Here is a 13912-nt window from a genome sequence, read left to right on the forward strand (position 1 = left end):
TTACGCAATTATTGTTTGGGCTCTACATATTATCCAGTGGCTTGCCTGGCCCCCTACAATGTCTGAGACCATAAACAAACAAAAAAAAGAGCTCAATACATGTAAAAGACTTCGTCTTCCACTGGGACCACTGTCATAAATCATGAATGGAAAGATCAGTAGCGATTCTGCTAGTTTTCTGCCTAATAGTTTTGGGAGAGGCACGTGGGACATATGTCTGCTCTTGGCTCCATCACAGGATAAAGGCAGCGCGTTCACAACGAACTATATGCTGAAGTCACATTTGTTGCCAATTCCTTTCATATTCACAATCATTTCCTGGTGTACGTAAAACAACTTATTTTCTAAACTGGGTGAAACAGAGAAAATTAGTATTAAGTCATTTATTAACTTCAGGTTTTGTAACCTCATTTTATAAAATCAAAACTCCTCGCTCAGTTTCCTGCCCCGAGCAAGTGGACTGTTTTACAATCGTACTTGCACATTTGAGAATTCTTTATGCTTATTCTGAACATTCTGATTTAGATAATACACTATCACAGAAACTCTTCTGGGGGTGTGCTGATGTAACGAACCCCTTTGAATGCCAACTAATTAAAAATATTTAGCAATATGTGCCTTCATACCCATAAACATAAGATGTTCTTTTAGAGTATTACATTGTGTACGCTTCAAACGCTAAAATTATTTGATAGAGAAAAATAAGAATCTCACTTTACCCCATCCCTATGCAGAATTACTGTGGTTTTTAAAAGCTTAAGTAAATTGGTGACACGTGCTTACTTTTTTTAAAAAAAAGTATGTATTCAAGGTCACCGATAGTCAGATTTTGTTTTCAGTTTTAAAACCAGTCTTTGTACATTTAACACTAGCTTTATAATAAGGTACATAAAATATTTTTATTCTCTTAAACTACAAGATATTCAGATAAACAATTTTTCAAGTAAGAAAAGGACTGGTAATATATCATCCGTAAATGGCTTGATTGATTGCGTTCATACAATAAATTACAATGCACAGACTAATCATAAACCTACATTTAGGTAATTGACTATTTTAAATGCTATATAAATTTTACATTTTTTCTCCTTAATTTTGCTCTTTGCAGATTGTTTGCTTTCCTTCTGCAGATAGTCTGCACAAAGAAAGATGATTACCTCCTTCCAAACAAATGGAAATTTCTATTTTTGACTAACATTTCTGCTCTGTGCACTGCAGTATCAGCTACTTTCCCGTGTGATTACCTATAAAAACAGATACTTTCAAGTTTCTCTTTTTAAAGAAGGTATAACGTGAAGCGGCTTCTTTTTCTTTCAGGCAGCACATTCTATAATTAAGACATACCTAATTACCATGTTTTCAACAGATGCAAATACAGCTCAATTAAAATTCTAGTCCATGCGACAAATTCAGCTACTCAGTTCTGCAAGATATCACATTAGGACCGGGTCACCAAGAAGTTTGGAAAAGACTGAGCACATACATGGTAAGGATTATGGAGAAAATGACCTTAGGCGTCAATTGAACCTCAAAGTTCTGTAGCTTCTGCCATAAATAAACACTTCGATTTCGTCATCACACACATTTCATTGTCAACAGTTGACTCTAAGCCACATGGTCTTTTTTTCCATTGAGAAGCAATACTACTGTTGGGACTGGAATGATCTCCATTGCTTGCCTATCCCAAATCCACTTCTCCAGTTCTTCTTCCTAATGAACTCTGATTGTGTTCAGGAATGCAACCCAGCTTCAAGGGGTGAATTCATTACTAAATTTATACCAACCTATGGGCCCCTGCCCCTGTTGATTTATTATTCCAATGTTATTAGTCCAAGAATGGCCCCATCACCCCGAATGGACATATTCCATGCGTGGGGAGATGGCTCACTCCCTTCAGTTGGACGTAATCAGGAAAGCACGAGGCCTCTGAGCCCTGCAGTTACCCTCGGGTTAAGCTGACTTGTGGACAGTGTGGCAGAAGGGTCAGAAGGATGGCGGGGCTTTGATAACACCGTTAGGCTGTGGAATCAATAATCCTGGAAGCTACCCAACTCTAGAACCAGTTATGTAGGACAATGTATTTCCTCATGAGCTGGTCTGAGCTGGGTTTTCTACTAAATGCAGCGGAAAGCATCCTAACAGGTACATTATATAAATCAAACCTCAGAGCAGCTGTGGAATAACCACAGTACTGTTTATCACAAGTGTAAGATTTAGCGGTTAATGTCACTCTAGGCAGCTTTGACAATCTTACTAGAATTATTTATTCAGACTTGTTACTAGTGTTAAATGAATTGGTACAAACATCCAGAGAAACACAAAACAGAGGAATACAAAATGAAAACGACAGCATTACTTCTTATTTGCCAGTGAGCAAGTACTCTTCTCCGAGGGCACAGCTCAAAGGAGTGTTATTAAATATTTGTTGAGCGGACTGAACAAAGAGCCCATCATATGAAAACCATCCTTTACTGTTCCCTGGTTAGAAAGAACTACTCTAGGAATTAGGAATATCTAATAATAGAAGCACATATTCTTGAGTAATTTCCAATTTACTTTGGAAGACAAAGGATTAAACGTAATAACTGGACACAGGATTACGCAGTCTTCAGAATCTATCTGCTTAAAATTTAAAATGAGTGAGTTAAAAAGTGAGACATTAGTAATTGGAAAATTTCACTAGACTTAGCAAATCCACTGACCACTACCAATTTCTACTGACTAATGTTAGGTAAAATACAATGTACTAAAAATAAATGAGGACTGAACTCCCAGGCACTGCAAATCCTGCATAGGATTTGAGAACATTTTATTATAAATAAAATAAATAGATATACATATATATTTTTATATATGTATACACATATTATTTTTGTTTCTTAGTTTAGTTGAATATTTGACTTTGGAGAAGGAAGAAAAGATGTAAGAAATGAACAGCTAGTGACACAGATGGTATTGAATAATAGGATATGCTTTCCTGGACGCTGACTTTTAACATTAGAATGATGAGCTTTTGGCAATGGAAAAACTTAGCTTTTTTCAGAACATTTAAAAAAAACACATACACACACAAAGCTGGCAAGAAGAATTAAGAAGCTTTTATACTAAAATGTGGGGTGGGAGTAACAACTGATATTATGAAGAACAGAGAACGTGATGGTGAAAGGAGAAAAAGCCATGAAGGGAGTGGGTGACGTTTATCAGCAGGCTTAGAGAAGGGTTTTCAGCAACTGGAGGAATGTTCAAATAGATGATTCCTAAAACCCACTCTTCTAAAATTAGATTTATTTCATTAAAAAAAAAAAAAGCCAACCTCTTAGTTTACACTGGGATAAGGAGTAGAGAGACAAAAACAATAAAACCACACTTCCAAAGAGTTTAAGACTTATTATCAAAAACCATTCTTTACTTCTACGTCACAGTCTAAAGTTTTCTTTAATGCATCCCTCCAAACAAACAGGTGAAATGTTCCTGAAGATCCTGGTAGAATGCCACCTCCACTATCCCCCCTGCCCAGGGGAACGCTGCAGAACAAATACAATGAGGACCACACCCTCCATGTTCCCAACGCTTGCAAATTGGCTTTCAGTGTATAATTGATTTTCACATACAAATGATGGTCCACAATAGACACTGTTTCCTGTGCACAGGGGACAATGTATAAAGAAGCTGAACGCTTTCCTTTCAACAGACCCAATGGACTGGCTACACAATGAAAATGGTAGCACTCATAACCCTGCTGTTGGAACTGCCACTAAGAATTTTATTTTTATCAAGGACTGAATTGGTGTCAAATGTATATTTTAACAATATACAAAAAAATGACGGTGTCAAGGAAAGAGTGTCCAGGCCACTGCTCTGACTCTTTTAAGTGAAAAAACAAAAATAAATAACAACATAAAAATGTGCAAATGTGATGAAACAGTGAATGGAGAGCAGTGCTCTGTTTTGCTATTTACTGAGAAAGCAAAACAATTGTCTCCTAAAAGCCAGTGTTCTTAACTCCCATACCCTACAATCCAAACTGCGAGATCCACAAAATTTCTTAATGTTAAAAAAATATTTTATATTAAAAAGTCTCAGATACATCTATATACAGATTTTTCTTGAGTTACGATGGGGTTACGGCCTGTTAAACCCAACATAAACTGAAAATACCGTAAGTCAAAAATACACTGAATACATCTAACCTGCCGAACATCATAGCTTAGCTTTGCCTACCTTAAATGTGTTCAGAACACTGACATTAGCCGAAGCTGGGCTCAGTCATCCAACACAGAGCCTAGGTTACAACAAAGTGTTGAATGTCTCCTGTAATTTAGTGAATAGAGTGCTGAAAGTGGAAACCAGAACAGTTGTCAGTGTATCGGTTGCTTCCACTTGTGATCACGTGGCTGACTGGGAGCTGCGGCTGCTGCCAGTGCCCAGCATCTCCACAGAGGATCTGCATATCACCTGCCCGGGAAAAGATCCAAGTTCAAAGTTAGATGTACGGTTTCCACTGAATGCACATCACTTTCGAACCATCGTAAAGTCCAAAAATCCTAAGCGGAACCATCGTAAATCGGGGAGCGTCCATACCCAGTTGGGGCTTTAGAAAGTCAAAGGAAAACTAGATTTCTTGGGAACAAGTGTCTTGAAGAAGGAAGATGACAGTCCAATGTACACAAGAGGGTAGGGGACAGTCAGGGCAGTGAGAAGATAAGCCTCACAGACGGTGCATGGTCTGGGTGAGAATGCACACGGGAGCTTGAAGGACTGTGAAGACGGTGTGATCCCAGAGCTTACTCAGCCAATGTAGAGACAGTCGGACCAGTTAGGAGATCCTAAATAGTAACTTCAGATATTAAAAAATGAGGATTGGGGCTAGAATGGGCAGAAGGAGAGAAATTAGGAGATTTCATGGGAGAAAAAATAAGAAACCTCGGTAATGGAGTGATTACACAGTGAGATGACGATTCTAAGTTTCTGGGCCTGGAGGTACTAATGAGAAAAATCACATCATCATCATCCATCTTTACATGTGAGACGCTAAGCATGTAAATGCAGTCTCTCCCTTTCCTCTGGCTTTGCCAAGCATCATTACTCACCTGGAGTCTTGCATTACAATCATAGAACCAGTCTTGCCACCAACACTGCTACTTACCATCCCATCCCCAATAAGCCATCCCATACAGCCCTAACAAGCGTATTCCTTTACTTGAAATTCTTCAAATGCTCTTTAAGGTCCCTAGTATGAACAAAAATGATTTAAACGAGGCTGTCTGTGATCTGTTCTCTGACTACGTCTTAAACCTCACTCCTCACCATGCCCTCACCCGCAGCGCATACATGAGTCTTAACGGGATGATGGCGGTCCAGAGGTGGTCCTGGCTCCCTATGTTTCCTACGCACCCACTGAAGACCACTCAAGCAATATTACTCATCTAAAACAATACCTCTTCTGGGAAGCCTTCTCCCACCCCACTCAACTTCCACATGGGCTGAGCGGGTCCCCCACGGTTTGGTGGCGTGGTAACCTGTGCACTACAATGGCCCTTAACCATTAACCACACTGCTTCTCAAGTGTCAGTTTATCCACTGGGTTGAACCACCCACAGCCCCTCAGGGACTTAGAGCTTAAATATCAGATTTTAGGTACTACGACTCATTCATACTCTATAGTAGTTTCAGTGTAATGGCTTATCCCACTCAGAAATTTGTTTAATATTCTAGAAAACTCACAGGACTACGAATCAGAAGGCATGCATTCTATGGTTTTGTTCCTAAGTACGATCTTGGTCATCTATTTACATACTTTTTCCTTATTAAAAAAATGCTTAAAATGAGGATTCTATAATTCAAACACTTCAGATGTGACTTTTCATCATACTTTTAGCTTAACTTACTTTTCACTTAGAGAAAGAAATGTAAGGAATAGATAGCTTCAGCTACTTCACATGCTCACACCTCTACTGCATTCAGAAATTTCCTAAAAGCAAGGCTCCTTTTCTCAAACTGCAAGAGATACTTAGGTATACAAATTGGCATAAGAGGATAAGATAGGTTATTCTTATTCCCAGCCCTTCAGAACAAATATTTTTTTATAGATCAACACCCAATTATCCATTAAGGTAGATTAATCAAATGGGAAATCTTTTACAAAGTACTTCGACCTTGAAACCCCTATACTGAATTCTTCCACTACAGATGAACAGTAACCTAATGGGGTGTCTTAAGATAACAACCTAGTTTGCATTTTTTTTTGCTCAAAATGTAATGACAAAAGGTGGCTGGAAATGTGGAGGATGCTGAGAGTAGAAAGTCTGAGATATTCATGCAATATCCTATTTGAAGCTAATAAAATAAACAAAAATTCTCCTGGAAGCTTTCAGATTAGCTGATTTACTAACATAAATTCAGTTTCTTCAAATCTCATACTGCTAACCTAAGTTATGTATATTTTAGAGCAGTGCTTTTTTTCTGATCTGTTAAGAGTACTATAAGAAAGTAGGCAAGCTACTCAAAAGCAATCTGTCTCTATGTTTTCAAGGCATACAGTTCTCACATTTAAAATTGTAAACTGGATCGATCTTAAAATTGAGAAGTACAATTAATAGGACAGTCTTTGGTTTTGTTGTTTCACCTCCTTGACCCAGACAAAGAGCTGTTACTGAACTGACAGTAAGGCTGACAATTTGGCAACTTTTAATAGAGAAAAAAAAATGGGACTCTATATTTTCAAAAATAAAACAAAGCAATGTTATATAGCGTCCATGTTCTTGGTTTCAACAGAAACTGATTTATTATAGGGGATGTAGGAGCTGCTTGCTGGGAGCCAGGCGGGGAGTGTGATTTGCATAGAAGAGGGAGCAGATTGTAGATGCCCTGACCTGTCAAACACAGGTAGGACCTCGGAGATAATGGGTCCCAGAATACAAAGCTCCATCTTGATCCAGACAGACACACACAACATGGAGAGGCCAGATGGATTAAATGAGAGACAAAAACACTGGCTTCTGCCATCTCCACAGGAAGCACGTAAGTGTTACAGAAGATGACAGATACCAGATACCACATGGATCCCGCCCCAGTCTCTTGGCCCCCATTGTTGTGTGCATGCCACAATTTCGATGCTGCTGAGAAGAGGCAAGCCTGTTCCGAGCCATGAAAGAGAGTCACCGGGGAGGACCTCGACCCGACTGACAACAGCATTCAACCAGGCCTCTGCCTAAGCGACTTTCCTGTAAAGTGGGAAAGGGCTGCACGGGACAGAAACAGGCAGCTGGGTGGTACAGGTAATGCCGCCCCCATGTTTCTAGGGTGCACGGACTGCATCCTCACAGGACAGCCATCTAACAAAGACTGTCTGCCCAGACAGGGTCCTCTTACAGAGCACCGCTCAACAGTGACTCGGCATCTTTAATTTAACGGCGGCCATAACCGAGTCCCCTGAGTCCCACCTCCGTAAAAGAAAGGCCCTTGTGTACAAGGTCCTTTTTTTACGGAGTGTCCCACAGAGCACGAGGACGGCAGGGCCTAGACATGTGGCCGGGGACAGCTCCCATATGACAAGGATGCCAGGCGAGGCCGCACAGGTGAGGGATGCACAGGCAAGGATGCCGGGCGAGGCCGCACAGGTGAGGGATGCACAGGCAAGGATGCCGGGCGAGGCCGCACAGGTGAGGGATGCACAGGCAAGGATGCCGGGCGAGGCCGCACAGGTGAGGGATGCACAGGCAAGGATGCCCAAGGGAGAAGCACAAGCAGAGGATGAAGAGCATAAGCAGAAACGCAAATGCAGACAGTGGAAGAGAGTGTGTGGATCACACTGTGAGAATCCACAGCCTGACTCGGAAAAGGATGGTGTTTAGGGAACTAGAGGAGGAGCTAGGCAAGCGGGGCTTCCTTCTCACACCTGTACCTAGTCGTATGTAAAGGTGACAGTCTCATGACCACCAGCAGTAACACCAGCCTTGAGAGATTTTTTTTTTTTTTTTTTTTAAAGAAAAACAAACGGTTTGCTGAGGCACTGGAGGTCTCAGACATGCAGGTCCTGCGTGGGACACAAGCAGGAGGAGTGAAATGTCACTGCTGCCCCGAGTGCCACAGCCCGAGGCTCGCTGTGTCTGGGTGTGTGTCTCTCACAAACAGTGGGGCTAGTCAAGCAGGAGTCCATTTACTGATGTCACAAACAGTCACTGACTCCAATGCTTTGCCGAGCTCTGAGCCTGGTTACGCAGGAATAAGACACGGTGGTGTCTTTCTTCGTGGACTTTACAGACAATGAGAGAAGCAGGCAGGCAGGACCGAGGTCAGTAAGTGAAGGGGGAAACAGAGTCATGGAAAGTTAAAACTGGAAAGGACCTGAGAAATGGAACCATCTAAACCGGAGCTTTTCAAACTTTTTCTGGAAAACTGCGAACTTCCTTTTTTTTAAACTTAAAATTGATAAAGAACTACAATGTATGAAAAGTGATTTTAAAAACCCAGGACTAGGGCTTCCCTGGTGGCGCAGTGTTTGGGAGTCCGCCTGCCGATGCAGGGGGACATGGGTTCGTGCCCCGGTCCGGGAAGATCCCACTTGCCGCGGAGCGGCTGGGCCCGTGAGCCATGGCCGCTGAGCCTGCGCGTCCGGAGCCTGTGCTCCGCAACGGGAGAGGCCACAACAGTGAGAGGCCCGCGTACCGCAAAAACAAAACAAAACAAAACAAAACAAACCCAGGACTGGGAATTCCCTGGTGGTCCAGTGGTTAGGACTTGGCACTTTCACTGCAGGGGGCTCGGGTTTGATCCCTGGGTAAGATCCCACGAGCCGCACGGCACCCCCCTCAAAAAATATAAGTAAATCAATAAACAACACGATTGTTGAGGCGACAGTGGGGGGCTGGTGACTTTGACAGAGCCCACCCACTCAGGTGCCCATGTGCTTCCCGACTCCCTGAGACCACCGAGGCTCCACTCTTCACTGGCCGCCACCACACACAATCTGAGCATCAATGACCTGGGCGTCCAAAGCTTCAGTTTTACAAGTGAGGGAATTAAAGCTCAAGGATGTTAAACAACTTGACCCAAATCCCAAATGGGTGAGAAGAATGTGGATGGGATGTAAGTCATCTGGACCCCAGGCTCACGTCACCCTACTCACACTGTTTTGACAACCTGCACTGCAAACATTTGATATGTAGAAGAGTTGCCTTTCTCTGGCCATATCCAAAGTTCACCAGACTGGTCTGGAAAAATACATCCTAAAGTCAGGACTTTGGGAAAACCCAGCACTTTGTGGTCACAGGTGCACGTTGTCACAGTGTCTCTCTCAGCTCTCGTCCAGAACTTTCCCTGCCCTTCAAAAATCGTAGTTTGTCTATTAACTTGGTTTTGTCTTGATGATAGTTGAATACAAAAGTTTTCAAATAAAATACTTAAATCTGTTCTTTCCAATTAAAAAAGGAAACTAAGTTTATAGAGGGACAAATTTAGATGTTCACACCAGTGGAAAGCTCTGGAGGCTACAGAATTAAGAACATGCCTGGTACTGATAGCTATTCCATCCCCTGTTGCATATTTCAAATAAGTGATATATGTGAGAAAATTGCATTTATGAGGGAATTTAAATAACATTTTAACCAGAACAAGAAAAAAGCTCAGAGGCATAATTTGTGCTTACAAAAACAAATATGGAGGTGCCAAAGCACTGTATCTCTTATTAAATATGCACCCAGGACAGAGGCAAGATCTCTAAGTGATATAGGGTCCCCACCCTAGAAAGGCAGCACAAGTAATACTGGTAAGGCTGGCAAGGAACCACTGATACTCCAGGAAAAACCCAAGAGGGTCGAAAGCTCATATGACTCAGGATCTTGGAGACCAGGACTGGCAGCAAAAATAGGAAATACGTTCTTCATCTGGGAACAATGAGCTGCATATATTTGAAATCACTGGCTGCATGGAGTCAACACTGTCCAGATTTAGACTAAGAAACCTGGGGGGAGAAAGCAGTGATCCTCTCCTAAGCTTTGCTTTGTGTGTTACATTATGGCAGAAATATTCATCTTCCGAAACACATTATATCTGATAGGCAAAGATTATATAATTTTGCTTTAAATCTCCTCAGAATGTGATTTTCATTTCAAACTCTCCTTCCCCAGCACAGTCTTCCTTAGGTACGTGTGATCAAAGTGGTTCACCCAAAAGTTAAATTGTAATTGTTTACAATCCACCTAAATGATCTCTGCTTTAACCTTGGGCAGTGGTGTCTCCAGCTTTTCTTCTCTTTTTTTCCCCCCCTCTAGCTTTTCTTACAATGGTTAGATGGGTAGAGTCACTTTGAAGCTAGAAAACTAAAATGTGATTTACTAGATATGAACAATATAAGTTAATCAACAATTTTTTCTATTAGGACTCTAGTCCTTTCTCTTCTAAGTAAATACACTACTGAGTTTCTTCCTTATGTTTAAATTGAATGGCTATTTTTATACCATAAATATTTAACTACAGTGACGACTCCCTGAAGCATACGTTTGTACGTATTTATAAATGTTACTTTTTTCTCAATATACTATGGAAAACACATTGCTCATTCATGGTAACCTTTGACTTTCAATAATCTTGGTTTAAAATATTTGGCAATTTGGAAATACACACACACAAATATGTCTTGCTAGCTCAGTTCAAGGAAAGCAAGAGTAATTCATAAAAACAAAACAAAAATATGTTATCAAAATCACAGATGGTTACATGTACTCATTTGAGATATATTAAAGACATACTATACAGCAGTGGTTTTCAAATATTTTGGTCTCAGGATACCTTTATACTCCTAAAATTTATTAAGGACTCAAAATTTTATGTGGATTATGTCTATCAATATTTACTAAACTAAAACTGAGAAAGTTAAAAAATACAAATTACTTTATAAAAAATTATAGATTTCATGTTAACAGAAATTACGGTTTTTACAAAAAAACCACTGTATTTTCCAAAAACAATTATTAAGAACAATGGCAAATCTCTTTAATATCTAGCTGAAAAGATTCTTCTATCTTCTCTGCATTCAGTCTATTGCAAGATCACATGACATGTTGCCTCTAGAAAACCCAACTGTACACTTGTGAGAGAATAGGAGTAAAAAAGGTAAATAACATCTTATTATGAAAATAATTTAGATCTCCTAGATCCCTTTGAAGGGATGCTGGGAACCCCTAGGGTTCCCTGGAACACACTTTAAGAACTGCTGCTCTATAGCGATGCCTGGCATGGCTACTCTTTCAGACATTGTAAACTTACATGTCTCCATGCCTTCATCGTCATCATCTGCCACAGGTTTATCATAGGACTTGTCAATGGCAGCTCTGAAGCTTTCATTGCATCCCCTTCCTCGGATTATCCGCGGCCGCGGGCGATGGAAAGGAATGTCCCCATTCAAAGTCACCTCAGCGACTGCTGTCTGCAGACTCTCTAAAGAGCTTGACTTCTTCAGACCCAAGGAAGGCCCCACATCTCTGCTGGGAGAACCTTGGAGGTTTGCAAAAACAAAATCTTAGTTAGAATGAGTGGAGAAAATTACATGTCTGAATATCTACAAATTGTGGAAAATATCAGGCACATAAATTATTTGCTCAACGTCAACTTCTGGAATGTGGGTGGCAAGATATAAAAAGTAAAGTAACAGTAACTAATTTTAACTTTTCCCAAATGTGTATTAAAGTAGGTCTATTTTCTCTATTCTCATTAGGAAACACTGCGTTATTAGTTTCCATTTTTAGCTTAACAGATGAAATCTTTGTCAAATCATTTGCTCCAAGTTATGTCAATAATATAAAAGAGGCAGAATAACCCAGGAGCTCATTTGAAAAGCAGAATGATGAGAAGGCTAAGGGAAGCAACCAAGAGTAAGCTTCAAAATGTAGCTGAAATCATTGTTTGGCAGTTTAAAGTTATTTACAAGATGGAAGTGAAACTTTCACCTCAATGAGTTTCATCAAGCCTTTTCCTCATCATGGTGCAAGTTCGGACAACTCAGCAAGTAAGAAAAGCACAGGAGACCACGTGTCACCAATAGAAACAGGGCACCCTGGCACCAGGTAGAAACCTAATTCTGGAAAATGGTAGTTCTCTTGGAAAAGCAACACAAGATGTGAATAGAAACAAACTATATAAGGGAGAGAGAGAGAGAGAGAGAGAGAAGTAAGGGAGTGAGGACTCAAGAGCTGGATGTGAGTACTTAGATCTCCAGGCCTGCAAAGAGAAACAGGTGATGAACAGAAGGAACAAGACATCACAATTACCAAGAAAATTTCACAGGATGGCAGGGGAGAATTCAGAGGATTAAAAATGTGACTCTGGGGACTTCCCTGGTCGTCCAGTTGTTAAGACTCTGCGCTCCCAATGCAGGGGGCCTGGGTTCAATCCCTGGTCAGGGAACTAAGATCCCACATGCCGCAACTAAAAAAAGATCCTGCATGCCACAACGAAGATCCCTGTGCTGCAACTAAGACCCGGTGCAGCCAAATAAATAAATAAATATCAAAAAAAAAAAAAAAATGTGGCTCTGTGACTTGAGGATCTAGGGCAGGAAGTCCCAAGATGGTAACCAAGCTTTAGAATGCAATCAAAATGGATTTCTTTAACCAGGTATGACAACCTCATCCATCATTGCCTGACCTGGCACTCAGAGGTAGATTAATTTAGCGTCTAGATGGCTGAAATGCCAGCCACCCCAAGCTGGGCAATCCAGGTTATAGAACTAGTTCTTCACTTATACTGTTAAAAAGACAGGTGCAAAAAAAAAAAAAAAAAAAAAAAAAAAGGGAGGGTAGGAGAGGCTGGATAGTTTCACTCCATGTGGGGCCATCAGCCCATATGTGGATCAATAATTAAGGAGTAGCCTTGATATGTTATCACTTAGAAGACAAATAGTTCTGACATGGGCTTTCCATTGCTCAGAGTATAAAACAGAATAAAAATTAAATTGGGAGAGTCAAAACAAGAATTATCTTTTTAAGATTCATTTACATGACACCTTTCACATGATTTTCACAATGGGGTAGTTTTAAGTTAGAATAAGTATGTTAAAATGTAACGTAGGCAGAAAGGCAGACAGATGACTCTAAAAAAGAAAAAATATTCTATAAATCATTGTGCTTGGGAGAAAAATATGATTTATTTAACTTTTTCCATGCAGGTTTGTATATATTTGATTATTTATTTTATGACAAAAATTCACAAGAAATATTTCTTTCTAGGATGATCAATCTTACTTTTTCTCTTGATAGCCCTATAATTTTTGACAAGTTCATGTTTTAAATACCCATAAAAGTCATGTCACAGGAAGGAAAATGAATTTTGTTCCAAAGAATGAAAGAAAAAGTAAGAAATCAAAGAATCAAAGAGAATGGGAAAAGATGATTCCTGGGTAGGGACATTTACGTTCACATTTTCTAGAATTAGCACTAGGAAGATCTTTTTCTGAATAAATCATGCCTATCAATTTTCATAACTTACTAGTTTCCTTTAGGTCCTATAAACTTTTATAAGGCAAATATTCAGTACCTTCTTGGCTTCATAAAGGACATGTTTATGTATGGATGCGTGTATGTATCTATGTATATATCTCCAATGAAGATTTGATACTTCCAGTAAAGATTATCATAAAAACATAATTTATGGGCTTCCCTGGTGGCTCAGTGGTTAAGAATCCGCCTGCCAATGCAGGGTACACGGGTTCGATCCCTGGTCCGGGTAGATCCCACAGGCCGCAGAGTAACTAAGCCCATGTGCCACAGCTCTTGAGCTTGTGCTCTAGGGCCCGCGAGCCACAGCTACTGAGCCTGCGTGCCACAATTACTGAAGCCCGAGTGCCTAGAGCCTGTGCTCCACAACAAGAGAAGCCACTGCAATGAGAAGACTGCACACCACAATGAAGAGCAGCCCC

The 13912-nt window shown here is 40.5% G+C and overlaps 1 protein-coding gene across 1 annotated transcript in view; it reads right to left on the reverse strand.

The window, feature by feature from the left end:
• The window catches only part of PARD3 (par-3 family cell polarity regulator), a 377491-nt gene that overhangs the window by 205098 nt on the left and 158481 nt on the right, over window positions 1–13912 (reverse strand). Inside the window, 1 exon segment of the mRNA XM_024766062.1 lies at window positions 11266–11493. Coding sequence (XP_024621830.1) covers window positions 11266–11493 — 228 coding nt within the window.

This window comes from Neophocaena asiaeorientalis, unplaced genomic scaffold, assembly GCF_003031525.2.
Source record: "Neophocaena asiaeorientalis asiaeorientalis breed wild unplaced genomic scaffold, Neophocaena_asiaeorientalis_V1.1 scaffold217, whole genome shotgun sequence".
In the NCBI taxonomy this organism is placed as follows: domain Eukaryota; kingdom Metazoa; phylum Chordata; class Mammalia; order Artiodactyla; family Phocoenidae; genus Neophocaena; species Neophocaena asiaeorientalis.